General features: G+C 35.7%; 2 protein-coding genes across 2 annotated transcripts in view; both read left to right on the top strand.

The window, feature by feature from the left end:
- Positions 1-8675: 8675 nt before the first annotated feature.
- LOC108987473 (cyclic nucleotide-gated ion channel 1-like) overlaps positions 8676-27727 on the top strand; it is a 74355-nt gene continuing 55303 nt past the window's right edge. The window contains exons 1-3 of the mRNA XM_035684215.1: positions 8676-8816; positions 9101-9168; positions 9320-9743. Of these exons, the coding sequence (XP_035540108.1) occupies positions 9140-9168; positions 9320-9743 (453 nt within the window). The 5' untranslated portion in view covers positions 8676-8816; positions 9101-9139. The remainder of the gene's footprint in view (positions 8817-9100; positions 9169-9319; positions 9744-27727) is intronic.
- On the top strand, positions 14729-15609 carry LOC109019413 (uncharacterized mitochondrial protein AtMg00820-like). Its single transcript, XM_019001697.2, has one exon. It carries the CDS (start codon positions 14827-14829, stop codon positions 15367-15369), a length of 543 nt encoding a protein of 180 aa, XP_018857242.1. The 5' UTR covers positions 14729-14826; the 3' UTR covers positions 15370-15609.

Below are 27727 nucleotides of genomic sequence, written 5' to 3'. Positions count from 1 at the left end.
TTTTTCATTTTTGGTCATTTTTCTTTTATAGTAATGTTTAGTTTAGGAATGATATTATTCTTAGTCATACTTATCTTATTTTGTATTTTACTATTTGGCCTTAACTATAATTTTACCTTTCCATTAGCTATTTAAGCTCGACTTCTGGGCTTTAGCATACTATTATTCGACTTTTATAAACAAACACTAATCTAAGAGTTTTCTCTCTATTTGCATTTTTCTAAATCTCTGTTTCTACTTTTCGTTGTTTAATTAACCGTCAGAATAATCATCATTATTCTCTCCCGACGTCACAACTGTATGGGCCTTCCCGTCTCCACCAAAACTATCAAAACCCATACAAAAGTACAAGGTTTTGTTCTAATGGCCAACAATTTGAACACTTTAATTTCTAAGAGGCCGATCACGAAAGCGGCTTTAGCTTTACAAGCTGCTTGGCGACACTTTAATGGAAAGAAGAATAGTGAATTAATGTCCACCACTTTAGAGAGGAGGCCAAAAGCTGGCTATATATCATGCTCCTCGTGCTTCAAGACTACTTAAAGTCCTAGAACTCGACGTTGTTTGTGGACGAGAATTTGGGACTATATAATGATAGTTAACTAAAAGGTTCGACTAATGGCAATCAACGAGGTAGATTTGGTCTTGTGTTTTTATTTCAACTTATAAATAATTATAATTATATGGACAATTACATGATTATGTGTTCGGTACATATTAAGGGCCAAAGCAAAACCATATCTTTGTACAAGGTACATCTGAAGTTGGTATTATAAATAGATCACATTCACGCTAAATCGATTTAAGGACCTCCGCCCCAACATTAGAAATTCAATTGCCCATTAAAAAGTAGCTCTTAACGGGCAAATTCAGCTTTCATCCAATTATTGCAATCACAAAACAATTGTTTGCTTCCTTTTATTTTTTGTTTGGGGAAAAATAAACCTACAATTAGTAAAGTACATACCAACATAGTCATGAAAATGGGTAATCATAATGTCACATATATAGACATATGATCTGCTAAAGGTTGCCGCAGAATTATTTTTTGTTGCAAATTAAAAACTTTTTTGTGATGTGATATTTGTGCCTGCCATCTTGCTATGATAAATAAGATGGAGAAAACAGATTATTGCAACAACTATCACAAGACCTTTTGCAGCGACTCATGTATCTTGTAGCCTAGATTGTAGCTTAAACACCATCTCACATGGATTGTCACACCCCTGGCTGGGGGTGAACCCTTTAACTTGAAATCCACAGATGAGAACTTAAAACAAAAATTCCTCCAAAAATTAAATGTCTAAAAAATTCTTCAAAGTAAAATAAACTAAGGGAAATCCTTCACCTCTCAATAATGGTCCCGATGATGAGTCCCAATTCCACTTTTTTTTTTGTTCTTTACTTAATGATTAAGTAAGTGTGTTTAATTGATGTTGTGATTTTTTTTTTTAAATGCTTAACAAGATTAAAAAAATACATGAAGAAAAAAGCAAAAGAAAAGAAAAATGAAATGGCCTTATTGGTGGATAGTGTCGGGACCCATTCTCGGGGGCCCTAGCACTGCCCATAAACTAAGCACTAGTAAAAGTTCCCTTCACTCAGACAAATCCACTGAAGCTACCTAACACTTATCTCGCCTTTATCTTATAATCATGTCATGTGCCATTTATTCCAATTGTCACCACCATCAAAGTCATCTGTTAAACAAATAGTGGATAAAGGGATGAGTCCACAGACTTAGCAATTAGCAAGCTCATACTAATGTATAAATATGAGTCAGCTAAGAATGCAGAAACATATAGTTCTAAAAATTATGACAATGGTATTTTCATAAGCATTTCATTACAATAGTAATATATACAAAAGGCCTTAGGCACAAGCATAACTGAAACAATATCAGAAATAGAAAAAGATGTCATGTTTACCCCCGTGGTAGAGTTATGTATTATGTGAATGTCAAGCAGAATATAAATCACTCTGTCACCACATTTAGTGCACTAAAAACAATGGTCATGTTTACTTCCATGGAAAGGTTGTGCATTCTGCAGTAGTTGAGCAAAACTTAAATCAGTTTGTCACCAAAGTGATTGCAGTGAGAATAGAGGCCATCATTTTACACCGCTGACAAGGTCAAAACAGAGATTATAATTTTACACATGTGGTAAGGTCAGAATAGAGGCCACTTTATATAACCGTGGCAAGGACAAAATAGAGACCCCCACACTACAAGAAATCAGGTCTTTTCCAGCGATTTTTAAATCGTCGCAACACAAATCGCTGCAAATAGATGTTATTTCTGGCGATTTTCAAGTCGTCGCTCAATTTCCTCGGTTAAGTTGCGAAATATAGGAAAATAATTTTGGCTTGACTTTTTGCAGCGACTTTTCGATCTATAGCGGCGATTTTTTTCGCCGTAATTTGTGACGATTTTGACCGCTGGAAAAGGTCAGATTTCTTGTAGTGCCATTTTGCACTCATTGCAAGGTCAGAACAAAGGCCACATTGTATACCCGTGGCAAGCATAACAGAGGCCACTATTATAACCCGTGGTAGAGGCCTATAACCAAAGCAAAACAAAATCTTATGTTTCAGGATTTTTGGATACAATGCAATAATATAATAGTGTACTCAATAAATAATATCATATAATTAGATCAAATATATCAGACTTATGTTCACATTTTATGTAGTAGAGAAACAAACTAAAAGACTATGCTCATGTCTATATTAGTCTTGATAAAATGTCAGCTTTAAAATTCAGATACAGAGACTAGTGCAAGAAATAATCGAGGATGTTTTCATCACAAAGTATGCAGGCTTTTCACAAAATCAATTTCAATCAGTTTTAGACAAAGTTTACTATAAGAGCACCACTTAGCTGAACTTTTTTACTTTTCTGAATATGCTCACAATTGTGACAAGTGAATATCAACTATCACCTATAAAATAGGCACGTAACTTGCGTCAATTTCCATTCGTACGTAAGTTTCTACTTAAACCCGTACTCGCAATTAAAACTTGAAATACTAATGATCTATTTTTCATAAAGCCTAAAACCATCATAACCCTAAAATTGCATTAACTATGAAATATTGGTGTCAAAACCGTAAACCTCATGTTCATGAATCCAACTTTGGTTTTTGTTGTATTGGAGTGAAACAGATGATGGCTTGATAAAGTCCCATACTCGGCATGACTCTCGATTTCTTGTGGCTTTGTTGTGCTTGGGAAGGTGATGGGAACGGGGTTGTGAAAAACCTAGAGTGAAGAGGATGATCCTACGTGCAGGGGCTTGGAGTTTATGACAAGCTGGATCTACACATATTGAAGGTAGTTGGGTCATGGGTCTTGCAAACGGGTTGGGTCATGCTCATGGGTGGTAGGGTTTTCTTTTGGGTCATTTGAGCTAGTACTTAATAAATATGGGCCCAACTGCCCCATAAATTTAGAAAGACTTTAAATCCAATTATTAAGCCCGATAAACTTTGAGAATTCACCTGTATAAATTTTGGCCCGTGGCTTACTCAAAATTATCCAATTAGCCTGAATTGGGTTTCTCAAAATATTAGTCCCTTAATAACATTCTAAAACAATTAACCCTTATGACTTTAACATAAACTTTTGGGCCAATGAATTAAAACCTCTTGACCAACCTCAGAAATAATAGTTTGTGGGTTTATCCAATATAGTCCCTCAAATTTAATTTAAGTCAAATAAAAATTATAGGTTATAATATTGGATCGAGGTGTGACATGCATGGCACAACTTCATCATAATTACCTCCTGAATTCTCAGATCATGATTAATACTAATATTTGCTTTAATTTGGGCCTCTGGCAGCTCATCTTAAAAATCCTTGAAATGTGCGAATAATAACAACCTCTTGAGTGTTTTTTCTTTCTATAGAAATTAACGTGGAGATCGAAGGGGATCGAAGAAAGGGAAGGTCAAGGTTTCTGGAATCATGATCCCATGCACAACTTCCTATATTTTTCTTTAATTTATTGATATGAATTATAAATTACGATATTGCCGGGAAAGGAAAAAGTCTAAAAGACGTAGCTAGCTTGCTAGTATGCTAAAACCTTGAGCTTCTTTATTCTTCAACAATTATTTCCTGGGATTAATTCAAGTCTTTGTTACCCCCGGGCCGGTTGGAGCAGCACTTATTTGCATTGTTATGTATTTTTTTTGTTTTTTTTAATGAAAACAGTTGTCGTTATATAAATTAATTTAACTTGTAGATTAAAACAAAATTTAAAAAAGAATCCATATTTTAAAGATCAATATTTTATTCTACGTTATTATTTTTAGGTGACGAATATTATATTTAGATGTGAAACATAGGGCCGCAAACAAAACAAAATAAAATGTTTCTAAATTTAATTTGTAACTATTCCTTTGTATGAAGACTAATTTAGTGTGTCAATGGCTGCGAGATTTCAATGTTCTTGATGATTGTAATAACCATTGACATTTGATTATGGTCAGGTTTAAGCTTTTCTTTATTTGTCCTTAATATTACTTTCCTTTTTTTGGTTCCGTCTTCTTCTAGACTGAGATTAATGTGTATTATCTTAAGAGATATGACGTTATTATAATCTGCTTTAGCTGCAACTGTTTCCCACGTTATTATTTAAGAGATTTATTCACACGTTATTATATATAACCTGACGTTATTAAGAGATTGGGTATAATTAGCTGCAACTGTTTCAATCATGTACTGAGACCCTTTTTGTTGATCTTTACTTATATACTATGTATGGATGCTGCTGGCTGTGCGCGTATATATATATACTAGGTCGGGAACAACGTGCAAAGCACGTTGCCTAAATGAGTGAAACAATTCTTATTTTTTACAAAAATAATATGATTTAAAAAAATGATTAATGAATAATTTAATGAATGAAAAAATTCTTTTTTGAGCAAATATAAGAATAAAATGTATAATAATTAAAGAGAATAGGCTAGTAGATCAATATTGATCAATGCTGTCATTTTTAGAGTTGATCGAGACATAAAAAGAGACAAATCACTTTTACACTTTATCGCATAATATTTTATTATCGTTCATGGAATTATTAGGTCATATAAATATACATGTTTGATATTGTTTATTGTAGATTATCTGTGTGAGTCTCTTAATTAAATCGTATTAGATATTTCTTAAAATTGGATAATGATAAACAAATATTATAATTCTCAAATATCATAATCTTTTCATTATTTTATAATGTGATATTTGATGATTGTAGATAAATTATTTATTATATTTTATTTATAAATCTATCTTTTAATGTAAAATTGACAATGAATAGATTTTTTTTTTATATATAATTATATATATATTCAGAAGAGATACTACTGTATGGATTTTCTACCCATCATCATAAATAATGAGAAGAGCTAGCTAGCTATACTACTAACATGCTAGCCAGAGATATATGTAGGAAAGAGGCTCCCTTGCTTTCCAAACTATCATACAATTAATTAACAAACATCACCATTAGTGGGAATCAGGCCAGCTGCTTGATCATGGGTTGATGTTAATTTCAGCCTAGAAGACGTAAACAAGACGGAAGTTGACTGGGACAATTGATGCACATTAATGGTCTTGCTGCGGGTTTCCTCCGCCAATCACGTCTTCATGATGAACAGTTGACTTGGACAATTGATGAACATTAATGGTCTTGGTCTTCCACGGCATGATCACAAGTCCAAACTTCCAGTTGATCTATTGTTTGGCAAACCGCGTCATTATATTAGAAGATTTTATTCTTCATCTTAAATTTAGGTTTCTGCAAAATATATTAGGAAATAGGCCAGCTGCCACCAGGGTACTCTTCACCAACTGATCCTAGAGTTTGTAAACTCAAAAAGAGTCTATATGGTCTCAAACAGGCCTCAAGACAGTGGTTCTCTAAACTGTCATCCTCCTTGCTTCAGTTTGGTTTCACACAAGTAAAGTCTGATTCTTCTTTATTCATCAAACATAATTCAACAAGTTTTGTGGCACTTTTGATCTATGTTGATGATGTTATCATTGCCTCTAACAACCTTGATGAAGTTGCTTCTATTAAACAGTTTTTACATGACTCTTTCACAATAAAAGATTTGGGGGAATTAAAATATTTTTTGGGGATTGAAGTGGCCAGATCAGCTAAAGGCATCTCTTTGTGCCAACGCAAATATGCTTTGGACATCTTGCAAGACAGTGGATTTTCAGGATGCAAACCTGTAGCTTTTCCTATGGAATCTACCTTAAAGCTTAGTGCTAATGATTCATCTACTCCTCTGTCAGACCCTGCATTATACAAAAGACTTGTTGGTCGTCTCTTGTATCTTACCATAACCAGACCTGACCTATCTTACTCAGTACAAGCATTAAGCCAATTCATGGCTAATCCCAGTACCAAACACCTTCAAGCTGCTGAGAGGGTCCTTAGGTACATCAAGGCAACACCAGGTCAAGGCATTTTTCTGTCTACAGACTCTTCTCTCCATTTAAAAGCTTATTCAGACTGTGACTTGGGTGGATGCATTGACACCAGAAAAAGCATCACTGATTTCACAGTGTTTATTGGAGACTCTCCCATCTCATGGAAGTCAAAGAAACAACCAACTGTTAGTCGATCCTCAGCTGAATCTGAATATAGAGCTCTAGCATCCACCACATGTGAAATTCAATGGTTGATCTATCTACTGGCTGATTTGCACATTCCCCATTCACAAGCTGTTTTGCTCTACACTGATAGCAAACCAGCTTCTGAAATTGCATCAAATCCTGTCCAACATGAAAGGACAAAGCACATCCAGCTAGATTACCATTTGGTTCGAGAAAAGTTGCAAGAAGGACTGATCAAAATTATTCATATTCCCTCAAAACATCAACTGGCAGACATACTGACTAAACCACTTGGTTCTCTACACTTTCATCATTTAATCCGCAAGATGGGAATGATCAATATCCATTCCCCTCTTGAGGGGGGTTGTTGGAATATACAAGAACAAATTGAATCATTGGAATTAAAGTCACGGGAAGCCAAACTCAGAAGAGATGAAGAAATTGTTAAAGTTAAGAAATAACAGTTAAGTTAGTTATAGTTAGTTAAAGTTAGTTGAAATCAGATGGCTTACATTGCCAATTACTGCATATAAATAGTAGTCATGTACAGCACCAAAGATTAAGAAATATCAATACATTGCAATGAGAAATCACATTGATTGTCTCTAAAAGCTAACACAAATTTTTTTAAAAAAAAGTGGATCAAATATGAAATTAAAAAAAGCTAAAATCCAATTTCGCTCCGACAAGTCAGATTCGAATGTCAGATTTGACCTCTAACAAAGTCGAAGTTGAAGTCGCTCAGCCCTAGTTGGTGGTCATGTGGATTATCTTTCATATGAAACACGAGTTTTGATACTCATCATCCTCACACACCACACGCCACACTTATTTTTAATTTTTATAATTTTTTTATGATTTTATTCTTTCAAAACTAATTAAGTTCTTTTATTCATTATTTATATACTACAGTAAAAAAATAAAAAAATTATGTATAGTATAGGGTATGAAAATAATGACTAGATTTTTTTATGAAATCCAAGATCATGCACGTTTGTTTTTTCGTGGTTGAAAGTGGTTGGCAGTTTATGAACGTCTAAGAGCATTAGCATTGGTTTATGCATATGCATATGCAAAATTACCTCTTTTGCATATCCACTTTGTCATTCAAGCAAAATTCCCATATTGGCTTATGCATATTTGAAACAAAATAATAATAAAATATTATTATTATTTTATTATTATTACTTTTTTGCTAAAATCTTTTTTTTTATATATATTTTACAATTAACATCCACTACATACATTTGACATTAATAATACAAATATAATAATAAAAAATATAATTTTTTAATAATAATATATTAAAAATATAATAAAATGAAAAAAAAAATAATATATTATAATAATAAAATAAATGTGCAAGTGAATATTTTTTTTGTTGTTGAAGGAGTGAGAAAATGAAAGGATTGTGTGAGAGAGAGTGGGAGGAGAGAGAATTAATTATTAAAATATAATATGTAGGGTGAATAGTTGTTATCTAAATTTAGATAACAACTGTTCATAGGTAGCCAAATTTATAGATATGCATAAGCCAATGTGGATGATTTTAGGGTCATATTATCCAAATATGACTTTAGATATGTATATGCATAGACCAATGCCAATGCTCTAACGAATTACTCGGTGGTCGTCACGCGGATTATCTTCCAGACGAAAATGATTATTATATTCTTCATACGTAGCCATTGACACACTAAATTAAACGTGAAACATGTGCATATCTTCTCCTTCTTCTCTTTCATTTTTTTTTTAAAGAAGATATCGGTACTTTAATTTTATTAATTATCTTTATTTATGATGAAAGAAAATCGTGATTACAATAAAATATTTATAAATATAAATAAGCAAAAAATCAAAACCCAGGCATATATATCTACACCATACTAAAAGTTAAATTTTTATGTTAGTACAAAAGAAAATAAAGAAAATTTATAATCAAAAGAAATGCTCTGTTTAAAGGAAGTTATAATTTTTTATGCTTTTGTAAAGTATATATATTTATATATATATATATAATAAATATACTTCATTTCATTTCATAAAGGTGACTCTTTATGGACGACTTGAGTCAGTTCGAGTCGCTGGACACGGATGTACGCAGACTGCTTACTTAAAATCAAGCTTTCTGCTGCTCTTTGCTCACTCCATATCCTGGTCTGCTGGAACACACAAGTCGATCTATCAGGTTCAATGAATTGTTATATGAATGAATTAATACACGTTCCTTTTCAATACCTTTGGGTATAAGACATTTAGAATAGTACTCTGTTTTTGTTATGTACAGCAGTACCGGATACTCTACCGAGTTTGGGAAAAGAAGATTTTTCCTAGTGATCATGTCTTTAAGCTGCAATTTTTTACTTGAAAAAGCAAGCTCATCATGTGGATGTTAATTGCAGTACTTTGAATAATAGATCGACCAAGAATCTTGCATATATGTTTCTCAATTCTGTTTTACAGTTTTTTCAGGTAGCGGAATTAATTCACGGTGTACGGGTACACTTAAGAATGAGATACCATAGGGAGAAGGGGGTGCGGTAAATATCTTCTTCATCTTCCTACCGGCGATTAATTAGTGAATTTGTGTGGCTGAAAGCTGAATTTCCTACCAAACAACATGATTTATCATGATCAACTAGTCTTTTGTTTCTTTTTATCATGGATTTCCGTTTGCTGTATTTTGCCTAGGGATCCGGATATTGAGGTGCAAATTCACAGCGGAACAGTTCAAAAGTGGACTGTAAACATTCTTCACCCAGAGGGAGAGTTCCTTCGAATCTGGAAATTGATTTTCTTAGTGTCGTGCGTGTTTTCGGTATCAGTACTGGACCCTTTGTTCCTTTACCTTCCGGTGATTAATGATGAAAGAAAGTGCGTTGCTATTGATAGAAGATTACACGTCATAGCTAGTTGTTTGCGAAGTGTCCTGGACTCGATTTCGCTAGGAAATATCATTTTGCAATGTTGTTGTCCTTGTATAGACGAGAACGCTCGTCCACATGAAGGACAGGATGGAGTACAGCTAGTCACAGATGCTTGGCCAATAGCAAAGAGGTACTTGTGGTCACCCTCATTCGCGATTGATGTCCTGTCAATTCTTCCAATCCCACAGGTAATTACTTAGCTTGTATATATAAATATGCTAATTCTTAACTGTTTAATTTGCTCGTGTGTACTTTTAATAATTTGCATGCATGGTTTAAGCAGTATGTACACAAGCATGCTGAACTAACGTTATACGTAAATACAAAATTGTCTTTGTTATTTATATCATCTCCAGGTGCTAGTTCCAATTATGGTTTCAGAAATGAGAGGTTCCAATGCTTTGAAAACCACAAAAATGCTGAACGCTGTTGTCGTATCCCAATATGTGCCAAGAATAACTCGTATCTATCTGTCTTGGAGAAAAGTCAGAAAGATTAATACAACCCTACCTCCAATTATCATAGTGCTGAAAGCTGGATTAATCAATTTGTTTCTGTATACCTTTGCCAGTCATGTAAGTTAATTTGTTATCATGATCATGAGTCTCATACTTATATTGTTAATTAACTTTCGGCGGATGAATCGATATCATTCTCATCAAGTTTGAAATTCAATTAATAATCCTAATTAATTATCTATTTTTTGAATAATAATTGTTTCTTATTATATATATTGATATCGTTTCGTACATCCAGATGTTGTGAATCAATTTCAATTATTAATTAAATGATCCCCATCTAATTCTTATTAATGCTAATTATTAAACTCTGCTAATCATTAGGCTTTTATCGTTTTAAATTAGAGTAATGCTATACACCATACTACCATCTCACTTTCATCCCATTTAGTATGATTTGGCACATTTATCACCATTAGATGATAAAGAAGCATGCATTAAATGATCATTTAATGGTGATAAATGTGCCACATCATACTTAATGGGATAAAAATGGGATGGTAGTATGGTGTATAGAATTTTCCTTTAAGTTATCATAAGCATGCATGCGTTGTACACATATATACTAATTGTATCCATGGATATATAATTCATGACTACCACCTACTCTTATGGAACACGTAAAAAGGCTACAAGATTGACATGAGAAAAAAAAAATGTTAATCACTACTCGAGCTGAACATTGAAACAGAGTGAAGTATTAAGTTATAATTTAAATTCAGAACCTTCGTTTCGAATCATGTTATATATATATATATGTCTACTTGCATCAAAATTTTCGTTAATAGGAAGAGTATTAATCATTCAATTTAGCTTTTAATTACACATAATTCTCTACTTTATCTTCGCTATGATATCTGCATAATTTACAAATAATCAATAGAAAAAAAAAATGATATTTTAGGTACTGGGTGCGTTTTGGTACTTTCTTTCCATCCAACGAGAGACGGCTTGCTGGCACTTTGCGTGTGAAAATTATATTGGATGTAATCGAAGTTCTTCGTACTGTGATCACAGTTCTGGAAATTACACATTTTTAAATGATTATTGTTCCGTAGAGAAAGAAAGTCCAACAATGTTTGATTTTGGAATATACCTTGAAGCACTTCAATCTGGTACGGTGGCATCCATGGATTTTCCGCGGAAGTTCTTGTACTGTTTTTGGTGGGGCCTGCGAAATTTGAGGTTTGGACAGTATTTTTGTATTTTCACAATGAATTATTTTATGGTATAGTCTTGTCATCAATGAACATACCACCCGTCTTGTACATTATTTAGGGAAAAAATCTTTCTGAAGTTTTCACCCAAATTTGTGGTGCTCAAGTAGTAAAGAAATAGATAAATTAAGTGAATCTTATAATATTTATTATTCATTTAATATTATTCGAGATATTTTATATATTGACAGCAATAAATACTATAGGACCCACTTGATATATCTATGTTGACCTTCGAGTTTGAATTAGAAGTTAAGGGGACCTTAATTTGTGTATATATATGCATTCGGATTCAGTGCAGGGTCTGGTTTTACTGTCTAAGAAAGGTAACACGAAAAAGATAATTCATTATGTACGTATAAGATCATATATCATGCATATGAACTTATATTCATATTTATATATAGAACACAAAAATAATTATTTTAGTGAATTGCTGCTCAAACAAGAATTATATATGAAGAAATGCATCTTCGATTTTTTAGATTATGGTCTTTTTTTTATTATCATTTTGTTTTAGGCGTGTGATTATATGCTCTTTGTTTCCTATATATATATATATATATACATGTTAGAGTATTTAAGTTAAGAATAGACCTGTAAGCGTAGGGCTTAAGATATATATATATATATATATGTGTGTGTATTACATTAATCATTTATGATGTGACCATCTTATACATTAGAATTGATCCAATTTTGGCAGTTCTCTTGGTCAAAACCTTCAAACAAGTCCCTATTTCTGGGAAATTTTCTTCACAATTTTCATTTCGATCTTTGGCTTGCTTCTGTTTTTGTACTTCATCGGAAATTTGCAGGTTAGTGTTATGACTTATGTGATGATCACTTTTTTTTTTTTTTTTGTAAGTTTGAACGCCCACCCATATTTCTATAATTTGGCATGAGTGATATATGGTTTCTATAAACATTAATAGAACACAACATGCACGATCTAGTATTACGAACATGAACATTGCAGCAGATCACGGCATTGCAACAGACCATGACAGCAGCAGCAGATCACGGCAAATCAACAAATCAAGTGTAACTACACCTTGATTCCAGGAGTCCCCAATGGCTACAAAATAATTTACTTTCCATGCATATCTCATCAATACATTTCCTTATTCATAGTAATCCGATTCTTCAAGCATCAGACAGCTGTAAAACAATTACTCAACAAAGTGTACAGTTTCTAATATAAATAGAGATCATCTCTCGCTGCATTTGCAAGAGAGTTTCCAGCATTCTTGTATCCTTCTTTATGGTATAAGAGCCTAACATAACCTCTGTTTTTTTTTTTCGATCCACCAAAATGGCCTCATCTCCTTCCAACTCGGTTACTCCCCTATACATCCATAGCCTCGTCACAGTAAAACTCACCAAGGACAATTACCTTCTCTGGAAAACTCAGATTGTCCCCTACCTACGTGGTCAGCATTTGTTTGGGTTCGTTGATGGCTCCATTCCTAATCCTGCAGCAACAACCTCTCAAACCGTTCCCACTGAAATACCAAATCCCAAATACATTACCTGGTATGATCAAGATCAGGTTGTTCTAAGTGCACTGGTTTCCTCCTTATCCGAGAATATCCTGGCACAAATGGTTGGCCTTGCAACTTCCAGAGAAGTTTGGGTCGCCCTCGAGAGAATGTTTGCCTCTCACTCTTCCGCTCGTGCCCTACAATCTCGACAATTTTTGGCCTCCACCAAGAAATGTAGCATGTCTATTTTCGATTACTTTCAAAAAATGAAATCATTTTCGGACAACTTGGCTGCCATCGGACAGCCCCTTCAAAATCATGAATTTATAGCCTACCTTATTGGTGGTCTTGATACGTCATATGATGCTATTGTCACGTCAATTTCTACTCAAATTGACAAAATGACATCAGAAGATATGTTTAACCATCTTCTTGCATTTGAGTTATGTCTTGAGCAGCAACAAATTGTTGTTGACACCTCTGTTGGCTCGGTGAACGTGGCCACACGGAATGACTTCAGGTCGCGTGGTGGAAAATATCCACAGCAGCAGCGCCCTTCTCAAAACCAGTCCCATGGTTCCAACAACAGACGAAGGGGACGTGGAAATAGAGGAAGAGGTGGTCCTCCTCAAAATTACTCCTCCAACCCGAGACCACAATGCCAAGTCTGTGGAAGAAATGGTCACACAGCCATCCAATGTTATTATAGGTTCGATCATGCCTACCAAGGCACTCCTCCTAACATGGCAGCTTATGTGGCATCTCCCTCAACTCAACATGATACTAACTGGTATCAGGATACTGGTTCAACAAACCATCTCATCAACGATTTCAATAACTTGACTGTACAAGCAGAACCGTATCTTGGCAATGATCATATTCATGTCGGCGACGGGGCAGGTTTACCTATCAAAAATATTGGTTCCACCACTCTTTCGACCTCTTCAAATTCGTTTTGGTGAAGGACGAGGCAACGGGGAGAGTTCTTCTGCGTGGCAAACCTAAAGACGGCCTCTACATTTTTCCAACTTCCATGTCACCAACAAACCATTCTCAAACATACCTATCTCAACGTGCACCTCTTGATGTCTGGCATTGCCGGATGGGACATCTTTCCTATCAAACTGTCCGGCATCTTGTTTCCAAGTTTTCTTTACCTACTTCATCTAATAAAATTCCAGGTGTTTGTTCTGCTTGTCAACAAGGAAAGAGTCATCGCCTTCCTTTTTCTACTTCTCAATCATCTTCTAATCATCCTCTTGAATTAATTTTCTCATATGTTTGGGGTCTTTCCCCTATTATGTCAACCAATGGAAATAAATACTATGTTTCGTTTGTTGATCACTTTAGCAAATTTACATGGTTATTTCCAATCCCAAGCAAATCTAATGTCATGCAAATTTTTCTCTCATTGCAAAAACTTGTTGAACGCCAATTTAATCATAAAATAAAATATGTGCAAACTGATTGGGGTGGGGAGTATCGATCTCTTCACACATATTTTGCAAATATTGGCATCCAACATCGAATCACATGCCCCCATACGTCCCAACAAAATGGGTCTGTTGAACGGAAACACCGTCACATTGTTGAAACGGGTCTCTCACTCCTATCCCATAGTCGTGTTCCTCACACCTATTGGGATGATGCTTTTCTCATGGCCACAAATCTTATTAATCGCCTTCCCACCACTCCTCTTGGCATTTCACCATTTGAAAAACTCTACCAAAATGCCCCTGATTTTTCCTCTTTAAAAATTTTTGGGTGTGCTTATTTTCCTTTTCTACGCCCCTTCAATCGTAACAAACTTGACTTCAGATCTAAACGCTGTGTCTTCCTTGGCTATAGCAACTCACATCGTGGATTCAAGTGCCTTGATACCTCCACTGGCAAGGTGTTTGTTTCTTGGCATATTGTCTTCGATGAATAATCTTTTCCTTTTGCTCACTTAGACGCAAACCCAACCCAGACTCCATCAAACTCGCATACAACTCTTCCTTTTAATCTCTTGCGAAACGACATGACTCAAAGCCCACCGACACAAAACGACACATGCCAAGCCATAGACTCACTAACCCCTACGACATTGTTTCCACTAATAATACAATACCTTCGTCTTCCTCGGTACCTCCGTCTCCTTCTTCACAACTTTCACCACCAGAACTAAACTCTTCTTCTCCACCCAGCAACTCTGCTCTCGCCACACAACCAACCCAACAACCACCTGCTGCTGAAGAACTCCCTGAGCACCGTCCTCATCGAATGGTCACACGATCCCAGAACAATATCGTAAAACCGAAGAAGAATCCCGATGGAATCGTTCGGTATCCTCTACCACAAACCTTTCTTGCTGCAGGTAAGGTTCCAGAGTCACCAACCTGCTATTCCGAAGCTTCCAAACACAGTGAATGGCGTGCTGCCATGGATGAAGAATTCACTGCGCTCATGAGTAATGGAACGTGGTCCTTAGTTCCTGCCAAACCCGGACTCAATGTCGTCGGTTCCATGTGGATTTTCAAATCCAAGCGCAAGTCCGATGGTTCTCTTGAACGAAGAAAAGCGAGACTCGTTGCCAAAGGATATCACCAACAATAGGGAATTGACTTCGATGATACTTTTAGCCCCGTGGTAAAGCCCACGACCATTCGAATCATGCTCAGCTATGCTGTCTCAAACCAGTGGGCGATCCATCAAATTGATATAAAAAACGCTTTCCTTCACGGCAACTTAACTGAAGAAGTTTACATGCAACAACCCCTTGGCTATGTGCACCCCAGCTTCCCAAATCACATTTGCCGACTACACAAGGTCCTATACGGACTGAAACAGGCTCCAAGAGCCTGGTATCATCGACTACAAGAGCATCTACTCTCTCTCGGGTTTGTGAACTCATGCACTGATACTTCTCTGTTTATTTGCAGACAGGGGTCAAGTTCATTATTTCTCCTTGTATATGTCGATGATATTTTGATCACTAGGTCGAGTCCACTGGCCATCTCCCAACTGATTGCAAATCTGAGTCAAGAATTTGATGTCAAAGACCTCGGGCACCTAAAATATTTTTTGGGCGTGGAAGCACATCACCTACCCGAAGGCCTTCTCCTTTTGCAAAGCCAGTATATCTTCAATCTTCTCCAACGGACAAAAATGCTCGATGCCAAACATGTGTCTTCTCCAATGTCCTCTTCTCAGAAACTGTCTTTGTTCTCGGGTGCTACTTATCCAGATCCTTCAAATTATCGTAGTATAGTTGGGGCGTTACAATATTTGTCGCTGACTCGACTAGATATCTCATTTGCAGTTAATAAAGTTTGCCAATTCATGCACAAACCTACCGAAAAACACTGGACAACAGTCAAAAGGATCCTTCGGTACCTCAAGTTTTCAATCAATTTTGGACTCCTTATTCGACGAAGCAAGTCGACACATCTTTCTATCTACTCTTATGCCGACTGAGCAGGTTGTCCTGATGATCGAAAGTCTACCTCGGGTTTCTGCATTTATTTTGGTAACAACTTAGTCTCATGGAGCTCTAAGAAACAACCAATTGTGGCCCGTTCAAGCACTGAAGCCGAGTATCGAGCAGTTGCACATGCCACAGCCGAGTCACTTTGGGTCCAATCCTTGATGGGTGAGATCGGTATTATTTTAGCCCAACGTCCAATCCTATGGTGTGATAACATTGGTGCCACGTATCTCACGGCAAATCCGGTATTCCATGCGCGAACTAAACACGTGGAGATAGACTACCATTTTGTCCGGGAAAAAGTTCAACAAAAAACTCTGGAAGTTCGCTTCATTTCAAGCAAAGACCAACTTGCTGATGGTCTCACTAAACCCATCGTGTCCGCAAGATTTGCCTTCCTACGAGACAAGCTCAACGTGCATTCATCCCTGTTGAACTTGAAGGGGCATATTACGAACATGAACATTGCAGCAGATCACGGCATTGCAGCAAACCATGACAGCAGCAGCAGATCACGGCAAATCAACAAATCAAGTGTAACTGCACCTTGATTCCAGAAGTCCCCAACGGCTACAAAATTATTTACTTTCCATGCATATCTCATCAATACATTTCCTTATTCATAGTAATCCGATTCTTCAAGCATCAGACAGCTGTAAAACAATTACTCAACAAAGTGTACAGTTTCTAATATAAATAGAGATCATCTCTCGCTGCATTTGCAAGAGAGTTTCCTGCATTCTTGTATCCTTCTTTATCTAGTAATTCTATTAGCAATCTCGATCGTTCCCTTCCCTCATCTTGATTTCATTTTTCTTGAAATGAAACAGCCATATTAATTTTTTGGATTAATTGCCAATTACATGCATTTAGCAAAATATCAATACGAGTAATTCTACATACAATCGTAAATTGTGCAATCGTCGCGTAATTGCTTTGAAAATGAGTGGGGTCTACTATTAAAAAATTAATTTTTTTCATGTGGATTCCATGTTTTATTCACTTTTTTCAAAACGATTGCGCGGCGGTTACATAATTCACGGTTGTAAATATCTTTTCTTATATATGAATGATTTTATTACTGAAGATGTAGAAATTGGAACAGATTTTGTTTGGATTTGATTTTATCTGATGCGAATGATCTATATTTTGTTGAGAAAAGCATGGGCAAGGCAATCGGAGTTTGTTAGGGTTTGTGTGTGTGGTTTAAATAGGGGCAAAGACTTAAATTTTCAAATTAAACAAAGGGATAAAAACGTACATTTGTGAATAAAACAAAACAAATGACAAGGACAAAACGGGAAAAGTAGAAATGAAGAGGGATAAAATTGAAAAACAATATTTGGAGAAAATCAGGGATAAAATTGGAAAATGAAATTTGGAGAAAATTTACTGTTCATCTGTATAAACTCTATTTCATTCATAGAATAGATATGCAAGAGAATATTCTTTTAGTTTCTTTTGATGAGTTTGAATTAATTAAATTGAAACCAATTAAGTGATTTATCCTTTTTCTCTTTTGCCAAAAATTAAAGAGAGCTGGAAATTTACTACACATACTTAATTTTAAACTTAAAATTAAAGAGAGCTGTAGGTTTAGTATAATTCTTTTATATATATATATATATATAAACTTAGTTATATTTTAAATGGTTATAATTCTAATTTTTTTGTTGATTTAACTTTTGGGAGATGAAGTAGTAATTTATCACTAAGATTTAAAGTGAACTTGTTATATGTAAACAGATGTATATGTAGTGGCAGACACAGAAACAGTTGAAGACATACATGGATGAGAATGATATTGCAAAGATGAGAGGTATAGAACAAAGCGTGCAGTTCTGGATAGAAAGAAACAAGCTCCCAAGCCCTATAAAATATCAGATCATGCACCACATAAAACCAAGACTACAGGAAAAAAAGAATGATATAGATGCGGAGAATCCATTCCCTCACCTTCCCATATTTCTTAGACAGGAGATTAAGCACCATCTCTGCTTGCCCATGCTAAAGAATGTGAGTGTTCCGTTTTCTTCGATCTACTTATTTTTCTGTAGAGAGCATAAAAAGTATAATTAAGTTCAATCAATAATTATTTTTCTTCTATACAGCTAACTACTTATCTACTATATATGACGTAATTCATTGTTGGACGTACAACAATTAATTAATTAATGTGGACATTCTAATTAGCATGATCATCTTGTACGTGACATTGTTCGCCGTCACATGAAGTTGTTTGAGATCTTGATATTGAATTCCCTACTCCCGAACGTGTTCAATTTTATTATGGTCTCTCATTGTTGCTCTTGTTTTTTTGTAAGACAGGTCCCAATGTTTCGAGAAGTAAGTGACAGCCGATTGCAACTCATCTGCGAATATATCAAGCATGTGAACTACAGTCAAGATACCTACATTATTCGGGAGGGAGAACCACTTGATCGAATGCTCTTCGTCACAAAGGGCGTTATTTGGAAATTTGCAACCACAAATAACAATAATGGTGTGGGAAGTACTGTCTCCTCAAGCTACGGGGAGTGTATTGAAGAAGGTTGTTACTGTGGAGAAGAAATTCTAAACTGGGGGTTCCATGGCTTCTCCCAACAGGTCCTGCCCAACCTATCCGACCTCCCAATCTCTGACAAAACCCTCAAAACCCATACAAAAGTTGAAGCCTTTGCTCTAATGGCCAACAACTTGAAGGCTTTAGCCTCCAGCTGTGCCGGCCCAACACCTACAGAAGCAGTCCTTATGATACAAGAAGCTTGGCCCCACAAAAAAAAAGTACTCAATTGGCGATCGAGAGCTAGCAATACCTAACTAGCTGGCATGCACTCAACCGTTGTGGTTTAGGATTAATAAATAGTCATAAATACCTGTTTTTCTTATAAAATTAATTAATTAAATAATTGCCTGCTTGTTGAAATGCATTAGTTTGTTTTTGAGGTCGTGTATTAAGTTGTATGCGTACGAAAATCAACCGTTCTCACCTTAACCAATGTTGGTTTTCTTTCATATTATTTTAACATTTTGTTTTGGATGAGTGGGGGCGAAGATGTGATGGGGATGGCAGAGCAGCTAACATTTACTTCCCATATTAATTGAATGGAAAATTAAGAGAATGGGTTGGTCAAGATGACCAAATCAGTGCAGGTTATGATTAATATATAGGCAATAGATTAAAGAGTTACATTGAAGAGATTGTAACGGATTCCAAGTCTGCTTGTCGAGTGCACAATTATCTCTTTGTTACATATTTGAATATTGAATAAGCGAAGCTCAGTTCAAGGAATGTTGGACCATTCCAAATAGTGGAGAAGATCGGCCCAGTGGTTTACAAGATTGCATTATCGGAAGATTTTGGACATATTCTTGACGTATTTCACGTTTTCACCCTGAGGAAGAGCTTTGAGCAGCAAGAACCCGGAGTGGTCGATCTTAGTAGCCTTCAACTTCAGCCCAAACTTATGTATGAGGAAGCTCCGACATTGATTCTAGATTGGAATGAACAAAAATTGAGGTTCAAGACATGATACCTCTGGTAAAGATTTCGTGGGGAGATCCAACAGCTGAGGATATTATCGGCAAAATAGAAAAAGACATGCGAGAGCAGTATCCATACTTGTTTGGATATTGATAATGAGATAAGTTGTTTTTGGATAAGGGTGTAGACATTTATCTATAATGGAATGGTTGTATTTTTTAAGTGAATGGAGAGCAATATCCTTATATAGACGGTATATCGATTTAAATCTTCGACTACTAGTTTGATGGCAATCTCCCTAAAATAAAATGAGATAATAGGTTTTTGCCATATGTGATGAAAATTGTTAATAGATAATTTGATACAATTTAAGTTGTCTTAGTTATTTATATCATGTCCAGGTGCTAGTTCCAATTATTTTTAGAGAAATGAGAGGTTCCAATGGTTTGAACTCAAGAAAAGTGCTAAACGCCGTTGTCCTATCCCAATATGTGCCAAGAATAACTCGTATCTATCTGTCTTGGAGAAAAGTCAGGAAGAATACCACCCTCCCTGTAATTACCATAGCGGTGAAAGCTGGATTCAATTTGTTTCTGTATATTGTTGCCAGTCATGTAAGTTAATTTGTTATAATTATCATGATGATCAGTCTCATACTAATTATACGTCTTATCACGTTAATTAACTTTCGGCGGATCATTTTCATCAAGGTACTGGGAGCTTTTTGGTACCTTTTCTCCATCCAACGTGAAATCAAACTTTTTATTTTTTTGAAGAAGAGTCAAGAATCACCTATTTACGGGTAATTCTGTCTCGATTATATTAATAAATCTTTACTTATGACGGAAGAAAACCGTGATTACATACTAATACCTGGCGTTACAATATAAAAATCCGATCACAGTTTTTTAAAATTACACATTTTTAGATGATTATTGTCCCGTAGAGAAAGAAAATACGACGAGGTTTGATTTTGGAATATTCCTTGAAGCACTTCAATCAAATACTGTGGCATCCATGGATTTTCCGCGGAAGTACTTTTACTGTTTTTGGTGGGGCCTGCGAAGTTTGAGGTTTGGACATATTTTTGTTTTTCCACAACGAGCAGTTATTTTACCGTGTTTGTTTATAAGTCTTGTCATCAACCAAGGATGAATCTAGCAGGCCCCCTCCCCCAAACAATTGACATTTTTTATTAATTTAATTTAAAATTATATAAAAATAAAAGAGTATTAATTAAATCTAAATTTTTTAATCTCGAATATATTTTATTTTTCATAAATCATATATATGCTCATTAATTCATCATATAAATCTAAATTTTTTAATTTAATTTATTATGTTAAATTAGGTAATATTGAGTATCATAATATATATGACTTTTTATATGGATCATTTTCTTCACCTTTTGTTTTAAAAACTTAAGTTGAACAATATGAATAAATCAAAAACTTTAAAGCATAAACGTTGTAAAGACTAAGTTTCGGAATAAAAATAAATTGAACAAACTTTTTCAACTTTTAATATTATTGAGATAAGGTTTCAAAGCAAAATAAATGAAGAATTTCTTATAAATTATTTGCTAATTTATATTGAGAAGGAATGTGATAATTATTGATCTTTATTTATTGAAAAAAACGTTTAGCTCAACTGGCATGTTAAATGCTTTTATTTGTTATTTTATATTTAAACATAAAACTTCTTAGTGTATATTAACTAATATATATATATATATATAAATATTGTTAAAGCATGGCGCCATTATATATACTCTTATGAAGCCATGCATATTATAAATTATATCATTATATTATCATTAGCTAGCTCATGAGCATTAGTCTTACAAATCTACGTCATTGATCTATACTTACTACTTATCTACTATATATGACGTAATTCATTGTTGGACGTACAACAATTAATTAATTAATGTGGACATTCTAATTAGCATGATCATCTTGTACGTGACATTGTTCGCCGTCACATGAAGTTGTTTGAGATCTTGACATTGAATTCCCTACTCCCAAATCATGTGTTCAATTTTATTATGGGTTTCTCATTATTGTTTTCGTTTGTATGTAAGACAGGTGCCCATGTTTCGAGAAGCAAGTGACGCGCAATTGCAACTCATCTGCCAATATATCAAGCAAGTGTACTACAGTCAAGATACCTACATTATTTGTAAGAACAAAAAGAAAAGCAAAAAATAGAAGAAGAAGAAGAATAGAAGGAAGGATTGCCAAGAGTGAAAAGTTGATAAAAATGCAACTATCTTTCATTCATTCCGTATGTTCTTTACAAGGTACTGCTATCTATATATAGCAAGTAATCTAACAGACTAGGAATAGAAATATTTGTACAATTTACTGACTAATTTTGTAAATACAAAAAAGTACATGACACCTCATCGATTTGAAGGACTTTCTACTAATTTATTTACAAAGAAATCTTCACTTGTTGGTGCTGAATGTGGTGCGTGCTGCAGCAAATCTGGTGCAGGGTTGTTACCACGAGTGAGGGAATTATTCTGATCCTGTAGCTCCAAGGTAGTGGAAGTAGGTGATGCATGCTGCTCCAATACACCCCCGCAAGATGGAGAATATAAATTTATTATTCCCATCTTGAAAATGTGTAAGTACAGAAGATAAGAGGGTAAGGATTTTGTGAATATGTCAGCAAGTTGAGAATTTGTTGAAACATGAGCAGTCTTGATGCTGCCTTCAAGAATTTTGTCTCTAATAAGGTGACAGTCTACTTCGATATGTTTGGTTCTCTCATGGAAAACAGGATTGGCTACTATATGAATTGCAGCTTGATTGTCACAATATAGGTCAGCAGCTTGTGGATGAAGTATAGAGAGGTCAGAAAAAAGTTGTCTAAGTCAAGTAAATTCTGTGGAGATGGAGGTCATAGCACGATATTCTGCCTCAGCAGAAGATCTAGATACAACAGTTTGTTTTTTTGATTTCCAAGAAATGAGGGAGTGGCCTAAGAAGATGCAATAATCAGTGATAGATTTTCTTGTGTCAGGGCAAGATGCCCAGTCTGAGTCACAATATCTTTTAAGGTGGATTGAAGATGTTGAAGATAAAAAAATGCCTTGACCAGGAGCATTTTTAATATATCTGAGAATTTTGTAGGCTGCTGCAAGGTGAGTGGAAGTGGGATGATCTAAAAATTGACTAAGAACATGAGTGGGATAGCAGATATTTGGTCTAGTTAATGTTAGGTATAGCAATCTGCCTATGAGGCGCCTATAAACTGTGGGATCAGGTATAGGAAGACTAGAGGACTTGCTAAGTTTGTAATTTTGATCCATTGGGATTTTTAAAGCTTTGGAGGCTAAATGACCAGAATCTGCAAGGATGTCTAAGGTATATTTTCTTTGACAAAGGTGGATACCAGATGGTGATCTTGCAACCTCAATGCCAAGAAAATATCTTAAGGGCCCAAGGTCTTTGATTTTAAAATGGTGATTGAGAAAAGCTTTTAGAACAGAAATAGAATGAAGGGAATTACTAGCCATGACTATGTCATCCACATAGACTAGAAGGGCTGTGAAAATGTCACCATTACTATAAGTAAAAAGGCTATAATCTGCCTTAGATTGAATGATGCCAAACTGAATGAGGGAGTGAGAAAACTTGTTATACCATTGGCGTGAAGCTTGTTTGAGGCCATAAAGGCTTTTGAGCAGTTTGCATACTTGATTTGGAGAGCCTTTGTGATAGCCAGGGGGTCTTTTCATATAGATTTCTTCTTGGAGGTCACCATGGAGGAAATCATTGTTTACATCAAACTGTTGAAGGTGCCATCCTTTCATTGCTGCTAATGCAAGAAGGGTTCTGACAGTAACCATTTTCACAATGGGTGAAAAAGTCTCATGGTAGTCTATACATTCTTGTTGAGTGAAACCTCTAGCAACTAACCTAGCCTTTTTTCTCTCAACAGTACCATTTGAGTGGTATTTAGTTTTGTAGACATATTTATAATCAATGGAAATTTTTCCAAGGGGTAAATCAGTGAGGACCCAGGTTTTGTTTAATTCTAGAGCCTCAATCTCAGTCTCCATTGCCTTACACCAGTCAGAGTCTTTAACAGCTTGTTTATAAGTTGTGGGATCAGTGTGTGAAGAGATTGTGGCAGAAAAGAATGAAAAAGTAGGTGATAATTTATTATAAGAAAGAGATGCAGATATAGGGAATGAAATACCTGAGGAAGGAGGTGATGAAACTAGTGATTGAATAGGTGAGATAGAAGAAATCTGCTGACAGTGGAAATCTTGAAGATATTGAGGAGCTCTTCTGGTTCTTGTTGATCTTCTGAGAGCAGGTGAAGAGGAAGAGTTAGGGGCAGGGGATGGAGGTGATAATGGAGAAGATGGAGGGAGTGATGGTTGTTTGAGGAGAAGTCAGAGAAGGTAAAGGGATAGGATTAGAAGAATATGAAGGAGAAAATGAAGGATCATTAAAAACTGGTAGCTGGGAAATCTTGCGGATCAAGGATCATTAACTCCAAAAGGATAGCCAAGGAAAGTGCATTTCCTGCCTCGAGGATCAAATTTTTTTCTGTTTTGAGATAGGGTTGAGGCAAAACATAAACAACCAAAAATTCTCATGTGTGAATAAGTGGGAGGGAAATTAAACAAGAGCTCGAATGGTGTTTTATTGGACAGCAGTGGACTAGGAACCCTATTAATAATGTAGGCTGCAGTAAGAATGCAGTCACTCCAATATTTTTGTGGGAGATTGGACTGTATTTTTATGGCTCGAGCAATATTTAAGAGATGTTGGTGCTTTCTCTCTGGAATGTCATTTTGCTGTGGAGTCTCCACACAAGTTTTATGGTGTATAATTCATTTTTTATTGAAGAAATCTGTCATTTGAAATTCAAGTCCATTATCACTTCTTAAAATTTGAACTTTGGTAGAAAACTGAGTTTCTACTAAGTTGCAGAAAGCTTCTATACAAGGCCTAGTATGTGACTTGGTTTTGAGTAAATAGATCCAAGTACTTCTAGAAAAATCATCTACAATGGTTAGGAAGTAATTGGAACCATCATAAGCTGTAATTGAGTTGGGTCCCCAAATGTCACAGTGTATGAGCTCAAATATTTTTTACTTTTATGAGTGCTAATGGGAAAAGGAAGTCTATGATGCTTAGCAATTGGACATATAAGACAAGGTTTATCACTAGAAATAGAAGATAAGTGATTTTTGATAGAGGAATCCAAAATTACATGTAATTTTGAAATGGGTGTGTGGCTCATTCTACAATGCCAAATATCTGAAATGGAATCAACATTGTTGAAAGTAGTGGAAACTGAAAAACTTGAAGATAGAGGAACATGAAAATGATGAAGGAGAGCTGTTGGTGGAACTGCAGCAGTAACCAAATGATATAGACCATTCTTTATCTCACCCATGCCAATCGTGGTCCATGATAAAAGGTCCTGAATAAAGTAAAATTGTAAGAAAAATAGGAAGCAACAAGAGAGAGAGTTAGTCAATTGTTTTGCTGAAATCAAGTTAAAATTGAAAGATGGAACACATAGCACATTTTGTAATACCAAGGTGTTGGTGAGTTTGACAGTGCCTATGTGAGAAACAGGTGCTGTGTAACCATTGGGAAGTCTGACCACAAAAGAGACATTGGAAGTAATGGCTGAGAGAAAAGATGTGTTACAGACCATGTGGTCTGTAGCATCAGTTTCAATTATCCATGGTGTTTGATGTGCTTTGTTGTGTGCTTGAGTAGATGAAGTGAGGCAAAAATGAGTACCATTCATGAGAGATGGAGAAGAACAATCTGTTTGGACAGTGCTAACTGAGTGGTTGGCAATGGAGGCCTCCTTTGACTGCAATAAAGACAATAGTTGCTGATATTGGTCCTTTGTAAATGCCAGTTTCTCATCTGCAGATGCTACTGGTTCAACTGAGGTGAGATGAGCAGATGAAAAATTGGGAGAGTTATTTTTAGCATGAAATTTATGCCGTGGATACCCATGAAGTTTATAGCATTTATCAGCCACATGACCTGTTAAGTGACAATAAGTGCAAAGAGGAGGTTGTGCATTGCCTGCTTTGAAACAATTTTCAAGGTTATGGCCTTGTATTTTGCAATGTGTGCAAAATGGTCTATCACGTTTGTATGAGTTGGGTGGTTTGAAAGGTGTTTTGGATGGGATATATGGCTGTCTAACAGCAAGTGCCATAGAGTCAGGGGAAGGCAAAACATGAAGCATGTGATTTTGCATTTCCTGTTGCTGAATCATGGAGAAAATTTTGTTGATGGGAGGCAAAGGGTCTAACAACATGATTTGGTTACGAGTGGCATGAAAAGACTCATTAAGACCCATGAGGAATTGTATGACACAATCCCTTTGATATCTGTCAAGGAGAATAGTGAGCTTTCCACAAGTGCAATCAGGCAAAGGATCATATATGTGGAGTTCATCCCATAATGTCTTAAGTTTGCCAAAATAAATACTCACAGAATCATTTTCTTGGTTCAAACCTGTCAAGGCCTTTTTCAATTGAAAAATACGATGGCCATTTTGTTGAGTAAATCTATACTTGAGCTCAACCCAAATCTGTCTAGCATCATCAACAAGTGCAATGCTAGATTTCAGAGAGGAGCTGATTGAATTTTGAAGCCAAGAAACAACAAGAGCATTACAACGCTCCCATGCTTCATGTAGAGGGTCAGTGAGGTCTTGTGGTTTTAACAAAGTGTCATTGATAAAAACCAAGTTTATTTTTGGCTCGAAGAGCTCTGCATATAGCTCTGGACCAGGTGGTGTAGTTTTCTGTGGTGAGGTGGTCAGTAACCAGAGGAATAGAGGGGTTGTCCCCATGGTCAAATCTGTAAGGGTTGATGATGTTGGTGAAGTCTGTAAATAAGATGTTTGAGTCTTCAGCCATGGGAAAAAAAATTCACTCTTATGGCTCTGATACCATGTAAGAATAAAAAGAAAAGCAAAAAATAGAAGAAGAAGAAGAATAGAAGGAAGGATTGCCAAGAGTGAAAAGTTGATGAAAAATGCAACTATCTTTCATTCATTCCTTATGTTCTTTACAAGGTACTGCTATCTATATATAGCAAGCAATCTAACAGACTAGGAATAGAAATATTTGTATAATTTACTGACTAATTTTGTAAATACAGAAAAGTACATGACACCTCATCCATTTGAAGGACTTTTTAGTAATTTATTTACAAAGGAATCTTCACTTGTTGGTGCTGAATGTGGTGCGTGCTGCAGCAAATCTGGTGCAGGGTTGTTACCACGAGTGAGGGAATTATTCTGATCCTACAGCTCCAAGGTAGTGGAAGTAGGTGATGCATGCTGCTCCAATATTATTCGAGAGGGAGAACCACTTGATCGAATGCTCTTCATCACAAAGGGCGTTCTTTGGAAATTTGCAACCACAAATAATAATGGTGTGGGAAGTACTGTCTCCTCAAGCCACGGGGAGTGTATTGAAGAAGGTTGTTACTGTGGAGAAGAAATTCTAAACTGGGGGTTCCATGGCGTTTCCCAACAGGTCCTGCCAAACCTATCCGATCTCCCAATCTCTTACAATACCCTCAAAACCCATACAAAACTTGAAGCCTTTGCTCTAAGGGCGAACGACTTGAAGGCTTTAGTCTCCAAGTGTGCCGGACTAGCACCTACAGAAGCAGAACTTATGATACACGAAGCTTGGCGCCGCCGCAATAGAGTACACAATTGGCAATCGAGAGCTAGTGTTATGAAACCTGTTGTGAATTCCTATGATGTAACAATGAAATGATTGAAATTGTAACAATGGTTACTGTAATGAAAATAAGAGATGCTGAAATGTGTTTGTGGAAATGCTGAAGAGAGTCGCACATACATTAACCGTTCATTTGCCACGTGAGGCACGACTTGTAGGACTAGTCCAGTATAGATGGATATATCCTATTGGACGGTTCATTGGAAAGTTGAAACGCACAATGGATAACAAGGTCTGCCCAGAA

This window comes from Juglans regia, chromosome 13, assembly GCF_001411555.2.
Source record: "Juglans regia cultivar Chandler chromosome 13, Walnut 2.0, whole genome shotgun sequence".
NCBI lineage: Eukaryota > Viridiplantae > Streptophyta > Magnoliopsida > Fagales > Juglandaceae > Juglans > Juglans regia.
The sequence above is the reverse complement of the archived record's forward strand: the minus strand, read 5'-3'. Positions and strand labels throughout refer to the sequence as shown.